At 36.4% G+C, this 19,379-nt stretch overlaps 4 protein-coding genes across 4 annotated transcripts in view; 1 reads left to right on the top strand and 3 right to left on the bottom strand.

The window, feature by feature from the left end:
- The window catches only part of ADAM17 (ADAM metallopeptidase domain 17), a 43,987-nt gene extending 37,715 nt beyond the window's left edge, over nt 1–6,272 (top strand). Inside the window, exons 16-19 of the mRNA XM_074288100.1 lie at nt 1,358–1,436; nt 2,256–2,344; nt 3,752–3,802; nt 4,629–6,272. Coding sequence (XP_074144201.1) covers nt 1,358–1,436; nt 2,256–2,344; nt 3,752–3,802; nt 4,629–4,973 — 564 coding nt within the window. The 3' untranslated portion in view covers nt 4,974–6,272. The remainder of the gene's footprint in view (nt 1–1,357; nt 1,437–2,255; nt 2,345–3,751; nt 3,803–4,628) is intronic.
- LOC141552709 (uncharacterized) overlaps nt 1–19,379 on the bottom strand; it is a 178,635-nt gene that overhangs the window by 49,212 nt on the left and 110,044 nt on the right. The gene's annotated exons all lie outside the window — the stretch shown is intronic.
- The window catches only part of CPSF3 (cleavage and polyadenylation specific factor 3), an 83,630-nt gene that overhangs the window by 7,143 nt on the left and 57,108 nt on the right, over nt 1–19,379 (bottom strand). The gene's annotated exons all lie outside the window — the stretch shown is intronic.
- On the bottom strand, nt 6,349–14,957 carry IAH1 (isoamyl acetate hydrolyzing esterase 1 (putative)). Its single transcript, XM_074288102.1, has 6 exons — nt 14,771–14,957; nt 12,202–12,254; nt 10,533–10,681; nt 9,062–9,223; nt 7,481–7,602; nt 6,349–6,579 (listed from the first exon to the last, which is right to left on the bottom strand). The coding sequence occupies exons 1-6, from the start codon at nt 14,855–14,857 to the stop codon at nt 6,397–6,399; spliced, it is 756 nt and encodes a 251-aa protein (XP_074144203.1). The 5' UTR covers nt 14,858–14,957; the 3' UTR covers nt 6,349–6,396.

Raw genomic sequence — 19,379 nt, 5'->3', positions numbered from 1 at the left:
CACTTCACCCTGGTTGTCTCAGTTTCCTAATTTGTAAAATAAGCTGGAGAAGGAAATGGCAAACTACTCGTATATTTGCCAAGAAAATCCCAAATGGGGTCTTAAAGAGTCAGATATGACTGAAAATGACTGAATAAAAACATGACAAAAGGATATCACTTAATTTGCTTAATACAGTACTTTGCAATGATAGATTATATAAGTAATGTTACTTTATGCTTTACCATATATCATTCTGTACCATATATTATGTACCAGACTATTCTGTGGTATCCTGCGATTTGCTTTATGCATACTATCTGCTGCACATTTTATATAGTATAGCATAATATAAAATGACTTTTCTTTAAGCAAAGCATAAGCAGATTGGTTAGTCTAATTTTCGTTTTTCCTTTTTCATTAGTGTGGTGTCCATAAACTTAAGTTTTGTTTTTATAAATTTAATTTTTTTCATTTAACAAGAATCTTATTTTTCTCTCTTCCACTTTTCTTGTTCCCATTAAAAAAGAAAGAAAAACAAAACTTTTATAGTATATCTTCATAGTTGAGCAAAACAAATTCCTTGCATTTGCCATGGCCAAAATATGTCTCATTCTGCACTCTTGAGTCTGTCATCTAATTGTCAGAAAGTGGAGTTGTGTTCTTCATCCTTGGTCCTCTGAAATCAAGATTTTGTCTGCTTAAACCAAAAGAAAACCCCTTCATTTTCCATCGACATTTTTGCATACACACACACACACACACACACACACGCACGCACTTTCTCTCTCTTATACATACTTATGTGTGTGATAGAAGCAAATTTTTAAATGCATGGAGATTGATTGGGAAACATTTCCTTAGTATTAGCAATATGGTCCTTTGCAGTGCAATTGCTAAATTTCCCAAATAATGCTTTTTCTTTGGATGTTGTCTTAGGTTTTCTTACAAAACATTCCTTCTGGCTTTTGATCCTGTCTGTAAGCCCATGAATCATTATTCCCACTAAAAGACATTTCAAATTAGTTGTTTGATTTTATTGTGCTAAACTAAATTTAAATTGTCTATGAAATTAGATTTTTGTATAGTAGTAATAATATGAATTTATATAGCATACAGTGTGCTAACACTTTAAAATTACTATCTCATTCGATCTTCAGAATAACCTTGAGAAGTAGGTACTGCAATTATTATCTTCTTTTCACAGATCAGGCAAAAAAAATGACTTGCTTAATTACAAAGCTAATGCTTTAGGTCACATTTTAACTCGGGTCTTCCTGATGCTAGGCTTACTTTATCCACTGTACTGTCTAGTGACTTTGAGACTCTTTTGAATATTTATGGTATCAATTATTCATACTAACATTTTCCTTTAAAGGGTAAATGTGAGAAACGAGTGCAGGATGTGATAGAGCGATTTTGGGATTTCATTGATCAGCTGAGCATCAATACTTTTGGTAGGTTCTTTTCCAGACCCTTTTATTCATGTGGATCATTGGAGAACTTTCACTGTTTTTAGAAGACTAATTATGGGAAGAAGGTTAAGTGCTTTAAAAATAAAAAAATAAGAGAGATGCACTATATAGTGCCAAAGAATTATTCATCTATTTTGCAGTAAGATTTTATTTTCAATAAATTTATTTGTAGATGATTAGGAAATCATTTATATGTGTAGAATAATTCAGAAAAGGTAGGATTTTTTTTTTCAGACTTGATAACTAGAATCATAAGATTAAAGAAGTGGAAGCCTCTTACACACCTTTATCACAAATCAGTTTATCTTGTTTGCTTCTAATAAAATAGAAGTATTTATATTTGTCGTTCTATTTGGGTGGGAATCATGTTTTTCAGGGCCAGAACATTGTTTTCCTTTCTAAAAGAATATATTCCTACAAATATAATATAATCTTGCTGTTTTGAAGACAGTATGTAATCTAATCAAGAGCCACTTATTTTACTAATGCTAAATGTTATCTTATTTTTCAGGAGCCAAAGTTTCTGAGACATTATATTTACATGTAATCCTCATTGAACAGTCCATATAAGGATTGGCTTCTTGATCAACTGGTACCAGTAACGATCTGAATTAGTATCAGCTCTTTAATTATTGCATATGTTATCTTAGCTGGTATCACATATCTTTTTAGTGAAATATTTCCATAACAAAAGAATTATAGATATTATACTACTATTGACAAAAGCATCACTAGCTTACACTGTTTTTGTATTTTGTCAGACATTGACAAGACATTTACACTTTTTCAAATTTTTCACAGGGAAGTTTTTAGCAGACAACATTGTTGGTTCAGTCCTTGTCTTTTCTTTGATTTTGTGGATTCCCCTCAGCATTCTTGTCCATTGTGTGGTAAGTTACAAATCTTTAAGTGATTGTGAATTTAATTTTGAATACAACAATCTCCATTTTTTTTTAATCCATATTTTTTGAAGGATTGGTGAGATTTGATTTTGACAAAATATTGTGCAAAATTTTTCCCCAGACAGCCTTGAATGTTACTGAGATATTGTGTCTTACTTTTTTGACCTTATTGGTCAAAATATGAATTTCTTTTAAGAGTATGTCTTAGCAAGAACCTAGTTAAACTTTGCAGAAGAGTACTATATTAACAATACGTGATTTTACATCTTAGTTTAGTTTTAAAACACAACCTCAAGTACTAGCAGATCCTATGTGGTTCAAACAACCTTTTTAAGAATACTTAAGTATAAGCAGAAATACCTCAAGCAACCATCTCCAAGTTGTTATTCCTTTAGTGGATTCACTAAGTCAATCTAATGTATCTTATCCCTCTTGCAATAAAACTTTGAGAAAATTAAACTGCTTTTCAGATTTCTCTGGGGGATTGCTGTTGAGAACACAGAGATCCAGATCTCCTGACTTGAGTCCATGCCAAAATTCCTGCTGTTCTTATATTCATCCTTCATATAGTAGTTTTCAGTTAATATTATGATCATCTTAGTGGAGCAGATATGAAAAGATAACTTTATAACCATAAAACAGGTTTCTGTCAATCACCAGTAAGAGCATGATTCCTGATTCTTAGTTCTATCAGAAGCCCACATGAGCCTTATGTTTTGAAAAGACATTTGGGCATTTGCACTAGTCTTGCCCAGTACTTCTGTGTGGTCCACTCTATACAAGACTGGCTGCTCATTGAAAAGGGTACAGAGAAAAAAACAGGAACATATAGAGATGGGAATGGGAGGGAAGTATTAGTAAGCGAAGGTATTGCAGGTATAGCTACGTTTTGGTGACTGAGAATATGTATCTCTACATCTACATCTACAAAAAGCAAATGGCTTTTGCTGTTACAGTTGAACTGAAAATGAAAAAATACTTGAGGAATTGCCTAAAGCTCTCTTTTCTACATCACCCTCTGTCCCAACACTGTTGGGACCATGTGGCTGTATTAGTATAGACAATAAGACAAACTGTTAGTAAAGCCTCTGGAGACCTTTCTCATTTTCTTTATGGAGAATAAGAGGGCAGATTGAAATAATGCCGTGAAATCTCGAGCAAGATAAATGGTACAAAAGCTTCCTTGTTGAAATACTTCACATTTGCTAGTGGCAAAGGATTTAAACCTTTCCCTGAAGAGTTATGCACTTGTTGGGTATGCTGATGGTTTTACAGATTTACATTCCTTTTAATGTCATGGAAATGGCCTAAATTGGAGGTGTTTAGAGAGATTACATATATTGCTTAATTTTGTTTGAAGAAATGTTTTCTTAGCTTAAATTTTTTATCTTCCAGGACAAGAAATTGGATAAACAGTATGAATCTTTATCTTTGTTTCACCCCAGTGTAAGTATGTCATATACATGGAGAGATACTGTATCTTTGGCACTCACACAGTATTTGTTGGAGTTGACCAGTTTTTGTATCTCTGTGCCCTTGCTTACAATAATGCCTATGATTAAAATGTATCCCATTTTCCCTTCTCTCCCACCTCCCTATCTATGCCTGTTGAAATTCTTCAGTTTCCTTATCTATAAAATAAAGGATTTAACTAAATGTAATTACATTTGAAATGTGTGATAATGAGAATTTTTCTGTGACCTCAGTGACAGCTTCAGATCCACTGCGTTGCACAAGCCAAGATGTTGATAATATGATTATCCTGGAGACAGATATTTAGCTTATAAACATATGCTTACATTTTTAGATTGTCTATCTCAATAACTTCATTTTGCTATAGCAAGAAAGAAAAGTTGACTGGAAGGAAAAAAATTAATGATACAGGGATTATTAAACTTTCAGGGAGATTGAAGAATCTAAAAAGATTCTAATTTCTCTTCTCTCTCCCATCCTTGTGGAGGGAGATTCTATCTGATTTTGTTTGCAAGAAACTATGTTTTGGGGTTTTTTCCTCAAAATGTTAAAATAGTGAATGGAAGAAGAATTTTCAGATTTGAGGAATTTGGCATTTTCTCTTAAGAGAACTGCTTGTCACTGTAAAAGGTCTAGATCTTATCTCTGTGCCCCCATTGAAAGGCAACTCAACAAAAAGAACTGGCCACTGCATCATTAGCTTAAGGGCAGAAGAGGAAGGAGCATTGAAGGAGAGGAAGGAAAAAATAAAACCTTTTAAAAAGAAAATCTTTCATATCAGTGAAACCTATCTTTGCAGAATGTGGAAATGCTGAGTAGCATGGATTCAGCATCTGTTCGAATCATCAAACCATTTCCAGTACCTCAGCCCCCAGGGAGACTTCAGCCACTCCAAACTACTCCAGTGATGCCCTCAGTGGCTCCAAAGTTGGACCACCAAAGGATGGACACCATTCAGGAAGACCCAAGCACTGATTCAATCCTTGATGAAGATGGCTTTGAGAAGGATCCTTTCCCAAATAGCAGCTCAGCTGCAAAGTCTTTTGAGGATCTCACAGATCATCCTGTCACAAGGAGTGAAAAGGCATCCTCTTTTAAATTACAACGCCAAAGCCGTGTGGACAGCAAAGAAACAGAATGCTAGTTTAGGGTTTTCCAGTTTTTTTGACTTCCCGGTATAAAAGTTTTTTTATAGGTTATATATTTCAAGGGGGTAGGTAGGAAATGAGACAAATAAGGAAGTGACTTAACAGCAGATGCTGGACATATGTTTGACCTTCCTTTTCTGAAATAAATCCTTTAGTCTTAACCCTTTTTACCTTCCAAGGGAGCTTGAAAAAAGCTTGAAGCTTTTTGATTTGATTTAGTTTTTTTGAATCTTTAACCTGTGGTGCAAAAAGAAAATCTAGCTGGATCAGACTGTATTTTTTGTAATTTAACTTTTTATTCATAACAGCACTGATAGAGAGGTGAGATTTAAAAAACAAACAAACAAACTAATTTTGGTTTTTTGAATATAGGGAGATATAGAAGTTATGTTATAAAATCATCATCATGATCAGCATCATTTATGTTTGTTTTCAAATGAAGATTATGCTGAACCAAAATCTTATTTTAAGTGATCTAAATGTGGGTTCTAGTCTCAGGTGTTACCAAGAGCCTTTGGCAGATCAATTCTAGTATGGCCCTTAAATGGAGCAATAGTTGCAAGAAGGAGTATGTAAGTATAATATATATTATAATACATAAATATGTATTATATAGGAGTCTTCCAAATATTTAGACCTTATCTGCTGGTTACTGTCTTCGTGTTCTATCTTTGTGAATATCTGTTGCCAAGAACTTTTTTAAAAAGTCATTTGAAGGAATCTATACCATCAGGCAGAAATGCTGTATTGCTTCAATATTACCAGTAGCAATACAAAGTAATTCGCCAAAGTAACTTTAAAATGTGGTTTCAATCAACTTATGAAATAGCAGAATTGTTACAGATTTTTTTTTTAATCGCCAATTGCTACGTCAAGTTAATGTACAGTTTTTGATTTACACAGAATTATAGAGTTAAATCACCAGCCAAGATAATTTAATTCAGCTCATATTTATAGAAATGACGGGAATTAACCAAACCTGTGACAAAAGTGTGTTTTCTCAAGAATATATTTGTTACATGGATTCTTGTTACACTAATACTTGAAACTTGTGCCTTATGGTATTGTTAACTATTCATCATGTTATATTTTTAGTTAAACTTTTGAAATCTGAACACTGGGGTGTGTGGGTGTGTGCGAAAGTGTGAGAGAAAAATGTAATATAACCATTTTTTATAAAATTTTATGACTTTTTTAAAAAACAAAATGTCTTTGCCTTTCTCAATTAACAAAGATGCTATGGAAACTGGTTCTACTTGCCTTAAATTGTTAATAAATATTAAATAACATCAAAACATCTAATCTTGTAATTTACACATAAAGCTAGAAATTGCAGTTTTATCCAAAACCATAATCACCAGAGCACTAATATTTCTAGAATATCACTTTAATGTAAATTAAAAAGTTTTATTTATGTAATTAATGATCACCATCCCCTAGAAGACTGTGTTCAGGTTTCACTTCAGCTACATCCCGCCAATAAGGAAAGATCAAAGGCAGTGAGGCTACTTTCTTCTCTAGCAAAGGCCAGAGATGTGATGATAGAAATTCATTTCCCTTTGGAGATAAATGTAGGCCATCTGATAAATATGAAGAAAAGTCCTGTAATGATGAGAAGAGGAAAAACAAACTGGGTTATATTGCTAACATTTTAAAAGCTGCTGCTTTTAAATGGTTTTGCTTTTTATTTACTTATAAATATAAGACTCATTCTGACAGATTATTTTTTTGTGTTCTAGAGATAACATGGACTAGGGACTAGCATGCAGCTGTGGGGCCAGGGAAAATTAAACGCTCTGAGTCCAATTTTCCTTTGTTCCTCTCATCTTTTCCCAATCACAAATTCATTAGATATATGACTATCAATGTGGGTCCTTCCAATTTCTTGTTTTCTGTATTGCCTGAACACCACTAGAACAAATCGTTTATGTCAGTTAATGAGTACTATTGATGGTCTGTCTTTTTTATTCATGTTGCTTGAGTTTGAGTCACTTGAAGTTTTTGCACTATTCCTTACTGTAATGAAGGTTCACTTCATTCTGTATTAATTCATACACATCTAACCATGTTTCTGGGCCTGCTGAGTCTGTCATTGAAATATGGACAATTGAGGGCACACTGCCCTTCACTGACCAACATACTTCTAAGTAGATAGGGAAAGTAGCAGTTTTTAGATGAAAATACATACTTCATAGTACTTATGTAGAAAGTCACACACCCACACACAAACATAAACACACAGAAGGTATAAGGGAATAAAATAAACTGCAAGGGGCAATCAATAAGAGTGAAACTCAAACCTAACTCTTGACTTCAAACCCAGGGCTCTTTCCACTAAAGCTTCCCCAAGAAATTAGGTCATCTCTTTTCTGTATAATATCTTAGATCTTCTAATGAATTTTCCTGCTAGATTTCATTTCTGACTCACAGATGTCTCAATAGATTATGGAGAACATGATTTAAATTTACATCAATCCAAACAAGTGTAAACAAATTATCCTACCTCGTTATCCTTTTGCATTAGTGTCCACAGGTCAAGGACATCTGTCCCACAGCTTTGGCCCACTTGCAGACAGGCTTTGGCATATTCACCAACAACCAGGTTCATTCGATTTAATTTATAGCCTGAGGTGAGAAAATGGTATCAACATTCAAACCACCTTTTAAATGGTGGTGTCCACCATTTTTGTATACATAAATTACAAAAAATCAAGATAGTAGTTTCTAAAGTGCTATTTTTTCCTGCAGGTTCAAATGTGACTTTCTTAGAGTTAAATCTCTATTACTTGGACATTGTTCCTACTTTGTGAATAATCAAGGCTTTGATAATTAAGATAACCCTGGCTTATTAAAGACTGTGTCAATTGTCCACCTGCTCAAGTACTTAACTAGCTAGAAAAGCTTTCAAAATATACTCAATAAAGCTCAGCATCCAAATACAGGATGATAAATTTTCCAAGGACAATTTTTATAGACCATCTGTGAGAGTAAAAAAGACACCCACAAGTGGCACATAGAATTTTTCAATTCGTGCCTCCTTTGAAATGCTGTATACATTTTTTATTTTATACAAATTAATCCAGTACAATAGAACTAGTGTTATTTGTTGGCAGAAAAGTCATTATTTTTGTCAAGTAGAAACTGAAGGAAGGCCATTATGTATGTCCAGTAGCTTTCCCCTTTAGTACAAAAAGTCTTGTCAAATTAGTTGATAGCTATGTTGAAAGGAGGCAGTAAGGGAAGTATCTGATAGTAGACATTAGCTAAGGAGAAGAGGCCCCATGTGAGAGATCTCAGTAGGATCTCTACTTCATGTAATAAGGTAGAAAACAATATGAGACTTCTGAGCCTGAGTTCTACAAGACCATATTTTCTGTATCACACTTTTCCAAGTCTGCATTACATATTTATGAGACAAAACAGCTTCAGATTCTATGGTTTTGACTTTTTTGGGGGCCTCATTATTGTTCATCTAGCAATCATGTTACTGCCTTATTTTTTTTTTTTTTTTAAGCAGTACATGGTGTTCCTAGACAAGTTGAAGAAACTTGAATTCTTGAACTTTGCTACTTATCTTCCCTCTTGCCATAGGTTTCTATGGTCAGGTGGTGGGTTTTGTGTTTTCCTGCTCATTTTTCTACTTCAGTGCTAGCATGCAAACCTGATTTCAGATGTAGTCTATGGCCCTATGTCAGTGAAGAACAAGAATGGAGGTTTTTGTGGGGTTTTTGTTTGTTTTTATGAAAAAGTATGGTCCCATGACTAGAAGTATCAAAGGCTATAGTAGAGAAGAGGGATCCTATTCCAGGCAAAACTGGATTAAAATATACAGCCAAAACCTCACCAAGAGAATCCAAATGAACTCGGACCAAAGACCTCATTATTAAATAAATCCCTTTCCCTTGCCACAAAAAGATGTGGCAAAAAGTGGTTCAGCTACTTTTTGGATGACTATAAGTAAAAGTCACAGTGATGCGTAAGTTTATGAATCACTTTACATTTTCATGTTGTCAAACATCCATTGTAGTCATGATGTAACTTAAAGCTTGCCAAATATAAAACAAATAAGATATATATTTTTTACCTTGAGCAATACACTCCTTTTCCCAAGCTGATTCACTAAGAGGAGGTGGTGTTATAAGAATAATTCTACTTTCAGGAACATCTACAGACTTTAGATATTGTATCATGTTCTTTAAATTCTCAGCATACTCCTCCAATGGAATATGTTGCTTGGGATTCTCATCTGTTCAGGGAAATTGGTAAAATATTATTGACAAAGGCTAAACTATTCTTCATGCCCATAACTAATTTACTGTCACCAAAAAGATCTATATAACACTCTAAAAATGCACCCAAAATCATCCTCTCAAGTGCTGGAAGACCCTTGCACTTGATAAGCCATCTAAGGTCAAATCCACCTCTAAACCCTGCTGGTGGCTATTGCTAGATGTAGGACTACTTTGTCCTACTCCAACCACCCTGAAACAGCCACCTGTTACTATGAAGATCTTGGCCAAACTTAGATCTAGATGCAATGACTTACCCCTTCCACTTTTAACCCCAATTAGTTGAACTCCAAACTAAAAAAGAAACCCATACCCATCTCTCTGACACTCCTTAGAGACCGAGTTCCTCTCCCTATCTGCTACTCACTCAATTTGTTAGTGACCACAAATGGCCCTCATCCCTTCTCATTCCCCTCAATCAGATCTGGTCACCAAGTCTCTATCCCGCACTGCATACCCTACTATTTTTACAACCCCTTCAACATCTGTCATTCTTTTGTCATCTTTGCCAATCTAATAGAATATGAAGTAGAATTTTAGATTTATTTGCATTTGTCCAATTAGTGATTAGGGGATTTCAAATGATATTTGATTCTTTGAATGCTGCCTATTTACCATGAGAATTTGCTCTTTCTTATTTACTCAGGCCTACTGCATCTGGCTGCCTTGATATACCCTTGATATAATTGATCTAAATAATTTTTTACATTTATAAAATGTTCTTTTGGACGTTTTATTGGCATAATACTGTACTTTATGTGCATCAGTTATAGCTTAAGAATGTCACTTATATACATGATGAATTTGAAAATATGTTTAGAAGAACTGTAGAGGAGTGGGGAGAGGAGAAAAATTTGGAACACAAGGTTTTGCAAAGGGGAATATTGAAAACTATCTTTACATGTATTTGGAAAAAATGATACTCTTAAAAATAAATTTTAAAAATACTACTTTGGCAGCTGAGTGGCAGTTGAACTGGAAGAGAAGGATTTGAGGTAGGGAAATAAATATCAGTTCTGTCAACAAACAGGATAGGTAGAGATGTATTACAAAAAACACCCTAAAGCCAAAAGTATAAAATGATATTGGGAAATCCATGATAAGTTACATACAAATTCATTTACTAATTCATGTGCTAAGCAGCCACTTCATTGCCCTCCCTCTCCCTGCTCTGCCCAAAAAAAAAAAAAAAAAACTACATATTTTTGCTGTGCGATAAGTTTTGAAAAGATCATGGAAAAAAGTGGAAGAGAAAAAAGTCATTACCTTTTAAAGCACTGTCATTGGCACCAAAGAAAATTGTAACTGTAACAAGATTGTCAGCATTACTACTTTTCCTGATTAATCTTGGAAGGATGATTTTAGCCCATCTAGTATTGTAACCTGAAAATCCACGATTTAGAACATCACATTTTCTGAAATAAAGTTAATTAAAAAGAAAAGGAAAAAAAAATATTACCTATCCATTTAGCAAATCTTGCAGTATGATATCCTATAATCTATAATATAATATTATATCCTATAATCTGGCTAGATATGCCTCAATATGCGCAGAGTAATAAAGTGAATAAATGGCATTTTTAAAAGCAGTTTAATGGTGAGGGTAAATATAATAAATTCCCATTAGGATATACTGAGGGACAAATTTTTTTTTTTTTTTTTTTTTAAACAAGCTATACCTTAGGGAGATAAATAACAGTGATTTAGTGGAAAGAGCATTTTTAAAAATAGATTGATAACAGAGGTCTGAATCTTAGCCCTGCTCCTTAGCCCTGGATATGAACTTAGGAAAGTCATTTAATCTTTCAGTTTATATACTTGAGACAGGAATTTCAATCCTGATTCTGATATTTATCAACAGTGCAATCATGGGCATGTAAGTTTATTACATAATTCACCTGAGTGAGGAAAATGCTTTGTAAAGTTAAAATACTATATAAATATAAACATAATCATAAATGTCTAATATATTAAACTACTAAAGATGACGACTACTACTACCTCTAAATAGTTGAGATGAGGATTATTATTTTTTTTTCTTTCTCTGAGGCTGGGGTTAAGTGACTTGCCCAGGGTCATAAAGCTAGGAAGTATTAAGTGTGTGAGACCAAATTTGAATTTGGGTCCTCCTGAATTCAGGGCTGGTGCTCTATCCACTGCGCCACCTAGTTGGCCCACAATGAGGATTATTTTAAATGACAAAAAGTGATTTCTGATTTTTAAAAATAGTAATATTGAAATGTAGCTGATTAATCAAATTACTATTAAACAAAAAGTAATTCAAAAAATTAGGTCAATTCTTAGCTTCTCTAGGTAGACAATCGTCAAATTCTCTTTTTAACTAAAACTGCATTTTTTTTGTCTCATATAGTCTAAATATCTATACTTCAAAACTTTTTAGTTTCAAAGTAACAAGAAAAACCTTTTGCTAAACCTAGTTGTCCCTTTTTTACACAGAATCCTTTATAATTTTAACAAGCAAAGTTAAAATATTATAAATTTAGACCTAAAAGGGAGTCATTTTGTCCAATCTCTACATTTTATGGAACAAAGTGAGCTTCAGAGAGCTGAAGTGATCTACCTAAGGTTTTATGAAGTTTTTTAAAAATATGTAATTTCATGGGTGAAAGGAATTCCCTGGTTAGAAAGCTCCTCCAGCAAAGCAGATCTGCAGCTGTAAACTGTTCCATAGTTCATAGTATCAGTGAGTTGCCTGTCTCAGAGACATTAAGTGACACTCAGGGCCTTGGCAAAAGTGCTGTGATGTTGCCTCTTATAAAAGATATTAACTGAGCCATGGTCTGAACTTGATACTACACAATTCCAAAGCAAACATATTTTATTATACCATACCCACTGCTTTAATGAAAAGGCTATCTTTCACTAAAATGTAATCATATTTTAAAGTAATAAACAAGATATAAACTACTCTTACCTGACTAGCTTGTCAGCCAGCGATGCACCCCATCCACCCTTTTGGAAAGATAACTGAAAGGGAAGTCATTAGAATTAAGAAGGGATGATAAAAAGATCTTCCTATAGCTAAATCTCATAAGCTTAACAAATGTGCTTAGGGCCTAACTTGCTTTCCCTTGCTAGTTTGAGAATATTAGTAAATGTTTTAATATATAAATAAAAAAGAACTTATAATTTTCACTTTCCATAAATTTAGGATAAAAATTGACAAATCTCAGAAGTATATTTCCTTCTTGGCCATTTATTTGAAAGTCACAATGTGTAACAAGTGCAACAGGCTATAATCATTAAATATCTATAACAACAACTAACATTTATATAATGTTTACTATGTGCTAAACACTTTAAAACTTATTTCACTTGATCTTCACAACAACACTGAGAGGTAGGTGCTATTATGTCCAAACAAACATACAAGAAACAGCTGAGAAGATTTAGTGACTTACCCAGGATCACCTTTCTGAGGTGATCTGAATTAAGTCTTCCTGAATCAGGCCCAGCATTCTTTAATATCAGTGAATGTTCCAAACTAAACAGGTTCAAAATCTTTCCTAATGTGAGAGGAATCCACTATGGAAAATTATATTACAAGAAATAGTTCAGATAGCCTTCAATCATTTCTCTGTTCCATATTCTTCACTATTTTCTACTTATAAAGGGTCTTGTTAAGCATATTGGGTATGTATATGCAGGGGATGCAAATATGGGTGGGAAATATTGATAGCCCAAGGGCTTATGGCTTTTAAAAGAAATTCAAGAATCTATATATTGCTTCTACAGACACTTAAAAATAAAAGTTGCCAAGTTCCAGGAGAGGAATGGCCTAACCTGAAAATAAAGGAGGAAAAGCAAGTAGGTAGGAAGTGAGAAGTTAAATTTGTGTCAAACTATAAACAATGTTGTAATAAGGGAAAATAATTCAGGCTGGCCTACATGATTACAAGTATAAAAAGAAGGCAGTAGAATTGCTGATAAACTACAAGCTTGTCCGATCAGGTCTGAGACCTTTTGATGGTCCCAAAAACTAAATGTGTTCAAGAAAAAGGAGTTGTGCTGATCTTTATGGCAACTAGAAGGAACCAGAGTTATTTGATCAAGAACATAAAAATTGAGTCCTACAGGTGACAAACATCTTAATTTGAAGTAATTTCTGCTTCCTAAATTGTACAACCCAAGAGAAGGAAAGTATCTCAGAAATACAACCCTCCTCTAGATAAAGATGTAGAAATTACTGCTGGGGTATAAAGTTCAAGTGACAGACCCTGGTAGAAAAAGACTGGGAGCAGTTAAAAAAAACCAAAACAACGCAGAAAAGGACAACTGAGGCACATGGGACTCTGGAGGGATTGTTTGGTTCTATGGAATGAGATCATAGAGCCTTGTGAGTGAGGTTATGAGGAGGGCGTCTTGGGGAAGGGGGGAGTAAGGCGAGGAAGATAAAGATACACGGTGGAAACAGGCTCCTAACTACAGTGGGAAAGAAAAACTTGGAATCAGATGAGAGTCCTAGCTAGGCTACTTGTTAACTTTGTATCTTTTGGCAAGACACTGTTTCCAAGCCTATATCTTTATCTACAAAACTGGGGTGGGAGTGGGGGATTGGAAATGACTTATGTGAACTTATGTTGCATTTGCAGTCAGGGAAGACCTGGCTTCAAATGCTGCCCATGCACTACTTGTCTATGAGTAAGACTTCAAACTGAACCAGTTTGCTCATCTGTAAAACAAGGATAAAAATATGGGATCTACCCTCCTCCATGAAATGTTTGTGAAGAGCCTTCTAAACCTTGTATGCTACACAAATATTAAACATTTATTTCTAAAGTACCTTCCAACTATAAATCTGATATTATCATAGTCAAAACAAGATGTTGAAAGGCCTTAGGGAAGAAAGTGGGGAGAGAAAAAAAAAGCCATGGAATAGGAAAATTATGTGAGTAAAAAGTGAACGAGAAAAAGTTGAGAGGGTATTCAGCGAAGATCATGAGGGTTAAAGGGAGGCGATGATAGGTCACAGATGGGACCCAGAAGATGAGAGAAGGATACAATGATAAACCCATACTGAAGGGTGAAAAATTTTGGTTAGAGACTTGACACGGTACGTTCCTCCCTCTCTACGTGGGAGTGCAGGACCATGGACAGCGAAGTGTCACTGGGGATTTCGGCCTAGGCCTGGAGTCATCAGACCTGAGTTCAAAACAGGAGGAATAACCCTGGGCAAGGCACTTAACCCTGTTTGTCTCAGTTTCCTCAACTGTAGGACGAAAAATTGTAAAAAGAAAAATAGCAAACCACTGCGAGTACCTCTGCCAGGAAACCCTAAATGGAATCACAGTCGACGTGAGTAAATAACTAATGATGACCTCAAACCTTTTCCACAGGATGGCTTAGTTCCTTTTTTAACTCTCGGAAAGGGGTAGCTTCTGGGACAGAGTAGGGGGAGGGATGCCGCGAGAAATGGGGGTGATCTAAAAAGTGAGAGGAAAATGCCTTAGGAAGGCCGCGTAGTCCTGGGCGGGAGGCAGTACCTGGGTGATGGAATCCCCGAAAAGCAGCACCTGGGGCCAGGGCACAGCACTTGCGACCGCCTCCACCAGAGAAGCCGACGCAGACATGATTTTCGTCCAAGATGCGAGCGCCCGGATGTGCGTCTGCTCGAGCTGCACTCTGCTTTAGACCAAACTCTTAACTCCGCCCCCGCCAAATCCGAAACCCGCTCACATCCGCCAGATCCTAGACCCGCCCCCTCCCGCCCCGAACCCCACCCAATTCGAAGCCCACTCAGAGCCCCACATCCGCCCAATCTGAGGCCTGCTCTGAACCCCGTCCCCGCCTAATGGAGTCCTGACACCCCTCCTTCCCAATATCCTATCTTAGATCTCGTCTTGATACTAGTCCCGCCGCCATCTATGTTGAGCGTCACCTCCCGCGACTTCCAGGAGCCCCTTTCGAGGCCCTCTCGGGCTTTGCCCTGAGATTGAATTTTCACCCCTTCTGTGTGACTCAGAGGACGTAGGTTTCCGTTCCCTCTGTTGCTATATTATAACCTGGGGCTGTATCGTTTTGACCATTTCTGGGTCTCTATTTCTCTTTCCACTAATGCTAGTGTCACGTGAGGTCTTGAGGAGGGAAGGGTCTTCCTGGCAGAGCCGGAGTGAGGGCCACCTTGCCCCCGTAGGGCCCCCCCCCCTCCTTCCAGTCCTATCACACAGTATAAGACAGCGACCACTAACCCAAATCAGACGTTTCTCGGAACCAAAGCAAAAAGCAGTTTATTCAATTCATGCAGGAAAAAGAACTTCGACTCCACTAGTATAGTCTAGTGAAGTGAGGCAAAACAGGCAGCAAAGCAAAGGTTTTTTTATTCCCTGAAACGACTTTATGCTGATGAGGTGCGAGAATTAAGAATTCACAAACCAGAAATCTGTGGCAAAAGGGAATTTATTTGCACTAAAAGCTTGCTAAGAAGAAAGCTTTCCTAGAGGGCAAGGTCCTGTTTAGGAATTAGCAAAGGTTTGTTTACACTGAGAAGAAATTATCTTCATTAGTGGGCTAATTCCCGAAGGGCAAATAGCTCCTGATTAGGAATTTGCAAAGGTGCTTTAATTTAACATTAAGAAGAAATTATCTTCTTCAGTAGCTAAAATCCTGTTAGGACATAGCAAATATTCGAGATCAAGAGTCGCCTTTTATTAGCCTTCTGAGGCTTTATCGGAGTTTGCCCAGGTCTCTGAGCTGCTCCTTAGCAGTTCCAGGAAGTAATCTCCAATTCAATAGGAGGAGGTGATTATGCCCCTGGCCAAGATCTCCAATTAAATGAGATTACTTGTCATGAATGGACGTGCCTCCTCTCAGGGTTGAGACTGAGGAATTCCCCTCAAAGGGGGACACGGTTTCAGGGCCCCTCCCCAAAGGTTAAAGGGGATGCAATTTACATCAATACTAAATCTTGGGCCCCAGTTGTCCCTGATTAGTATCAGGGCTCAAAATCTGTCTTGGGGATCCACTCCACCCTCAGGGCACAAGAACAGGGAGAGCATAGATTACAAAGCAATTTGTGCCACATTAGGCAAGGATACAAGGTGTGTGTGGAGGGGAGGAAGGGAGAAGAGGGAAAGGAAGGGTGTCCTGGAATTGTAGCCCTAAACTGCAATGTTTGGGCTAGCTTCCTGGAGGTCCTCCATAAGGGCCTTGGTCTCAGTAAGATAGACATCACGAGAATGGACAGGAATAGAGTCCAAAGTCTTTATTGTCTCTGATAAAGTCTGTATCTGTCATAGTCTGACCACATCTCCCTCAGCAGTCTGCCAGTCTTCCTCTCCCCAGTTCTTACATACCCTATTACAATTACATCATTACACCATACTGAATATGTGTGAACTAGAGAACTATTACATCACCATGCTAAGTAGTAAGTATATGGAAACTAGATAACCATTGCATCATCAATTCCTCTGAGTTAATATCTTGTTTCAAGTATACTTCTCCAGAGTTCTGGCTCTTTACATCTCCTGCTTTCTTTTCTTTTAGAACACAGGTGTTCACATCCTCCCTGACTTCTCAGGAAGGTGAGAACACCAAACCAAATATGGTTAGCAGGTTTCCTCTAGACTGAAGGGTATGACCTGAAACAGGTAAACATAAATCCATCATCATGGGAGAAATTACACAAGTACATAGTAATTTAACACAGGCTAATAGTGATGTAACAACATGAGTCAACATGAGGAATTATACATGTCTATAAGTCCATCCAAAAGCAATCTATTGTTTAATACTTCATGTGTCAGGGAAGCCAATGATTCCTGCAAGTTTTGAAGTCCTGCAATAGTCTCATCATGGGTCAGGGAATCCAATGATTCCTGCAGATTTTGAAGTTCTGTTGTAGTCTCATCAACAATTTTTGAGATTCATGAGTCAATTACCACTTGATGTTTCTTGGGTCTTCTCCTTCGTTTCAAGGGTCTGCTCCACCTCTCTCCAACGGACAAGGTGAATAAGGCTCGTTGGCACCCATCTGATTCCTTCTCTATCTGTAGAAATACAAGCAAACCCTCTCCTCTAAGCAATTAATCTATCTGGTCCCTTCCATTCACCACTTTCTGGGTCTCTCCATATCACCTGGCTACTATCTAAAGATAATAGAGCTGCTCGCACTGGACACTGCCCTTCCAACAGGTTATAAAACCTGTCTGCTGGAGCCAGTGCATCTTTGTCAAAAATTGAGAAGTTAATAGTATAAAGAGCTAAATTTAGAAGTTCTCTCAGGTTACCTGTGGTTTCCTCTTTTGTTTTTGGAAGAGCATCTTGATGTCTCTTTCTCCTCTCTACTGTTGCCTGTCCTTGAGATTAAAAGGTATGCCAGTAATATGTAAAATCTTATACTGTGCACAAAAGTGTGCAAAATGTTTAGAAGTATATGCAGGTCCATTATCTGTTTTTATTGTTTGTGGCACACCCATGATTACAAAAGCTTGTATAAGGAATTCAATGACCACTCGGGCTATCTCTTTTGCTGCTGATATTGCAAAAGTGAATCTTGAAAAGGTTATCCACAACATGGATAAAAGATAGAGGACCAAAAGATTTATAATGGGTCATATCCATTTGCCAAATTTCATTGGGTTTCAAACCATGAGAGTTTTTCCCTGGAGGGAGTGTAGGAGAGTGGAAAGAAAGGCAAGCTGTGTACAGGCTTTTACTGTGCTCCTAGCTTCCTCCTTTGTTATCCCAAATTGCAAACATAAAGCTCAAGCAGCCTGATGATATTTAGAATGAGATTCTTGGACTGCCTGAAATAAAGCAGTATTGGCTAACATGGTTAGAAGGCTATCTGCTTTGAATTTCCAAAACCTAGAAATCCACTATGAGAGTGGACATGCAAGATATAAATCTCACCTGGCTGTTTTCTCACTTGCTCTTGAAGTTCCTTAAAGAGCTGATATATATTAGAGGCTACAAATTTTATTTGGGCTGTGGCTATTCTTTGTACCACCTCTACTGAATAGGCTGAATCAGATATCATATTTAAATCTCCTGGATAATAAGTAAGAGATAGAATGATTGCATACAATTCATTTTGCTGAGTGGATTGAAAAGAATTTCTGACTAGTCTCTTTATAGTTAAGTCATGAAATTATACAGCACAAATGTTATGTTTGGATGCACCTGTAAATATAGTTGGTCCTTTAAGAGGAACCTTAGAAACTTTTTATTCAAAAATCCATTGCCAATTACATAATAGTCAGGTTATCTTTAAAGGGGATCCATGTGTAAAATTTGGAATTGTGGTCAATAAAATGTGCCACTCTGGTATGATTTCACAGCATACATTAATTTGTGCATTGGAATAAAAAGTGTGCCTTGTCAGGTCTTATCCAAAATAATTGTACAGCTCTCTTAATGGTCTTTAATAAAATTCTAGCCACAAGCATTGGGTAAGGAGTAAGGCTTTGGTCTGGTTGTACTGGGAGGTTCACCCACTGGACCACACTATCTGCTTCATGAAAGACTTTTATTGGTTCTCTTTCATAGCAAAACTGATATTGCCAAGGGTTTTTGAGTGACTCAACCACATTGAATAAAGCCAGTTCAACTTCTCTCAAAGCCTCTTGAGCTTCTTTTGTAAGCTGGCGTGGTGAGTTTAAAGCACTGTCTCCCCTCAAAATGTCATATAATGGTGTAACTGATAAGTAGTTAAGCCTAACACTGGATGCATTCATTGGATATCTCCTATCGATTTCTGAAAGTCATTTAAGGTGATTTAAATGACTTTAAGGTGTTCATCTTCTCTGTTCTTAAAGAAAGCTTTTGTACTGTAAACACCTTAGGATATACTTCATTTCCTAAATATTGAAAAGGACCATGCCTTTGAATTTTTTTTGGAGCTATATGCAATTTTGAGTTCCTTAGAGTTTTTATGGTCTTTTGTAGACATACTTCTAACATTTGCTCCTCAGGTGCGCACCCCAAGATATCATCCATAATGTAACAACATAACTTTTGGAAAGGCTTTTCTTACTGGAGTAAGAGCAGCAGCAACATACATTTGACATATAGTAGGGCTGTTTTTCATTCCCTGTGGCAAAACTGGCCATTCACATCTTTTATAAGGTTCAGCTAAGTTAACACTGGGCA

Source organism: Sminthopsis crassicaudata, chromosome 2 (genome assembly GCF_048593235.1).
Source record: "Sminthopsis crassicaudata isolate SCR6 chromosome 2, ASM4859323v1, whole genome shotgun sequence".
Classification (NCBI taxonomy): domain Eukaryota; kingdom Metazoa; phylum Chordata; class Mammalia; order Dasyuromorphia; family Dasyuridae; genus Sminthopsis; species Sminthopsis crassicaudata.
Note: the sequence above shows the minus strand (reverse complement) of the source record. Positions and strands in the feature narration are given on the sequence as shown.

Bases quoted from the DNA above. Each gene is read 5' to 3' on its own strand.
- IAH1 (XM_074288102.1), bottom strand. From the start codon at position 14,857: ATGTCTGCGTCGGCTTCTCTGGTGGAGGCGGTCGCAAGTGCTGTGCCC. The intron at 9,224-10,532 runs GTAATGACTTTT...TTCCCTGAACAG, and splicing joins CAATGACAGTGCTTTAAAAG to ATGAGAATCCCAAGCAACAT. The intron at 7,603-9,061 runs GTAAAAAATATA...TTCTCACCTCAG, and splicing joins AAAGGAGTGTATTGCTCAAG to GCTATAAATTAAATCGAATG.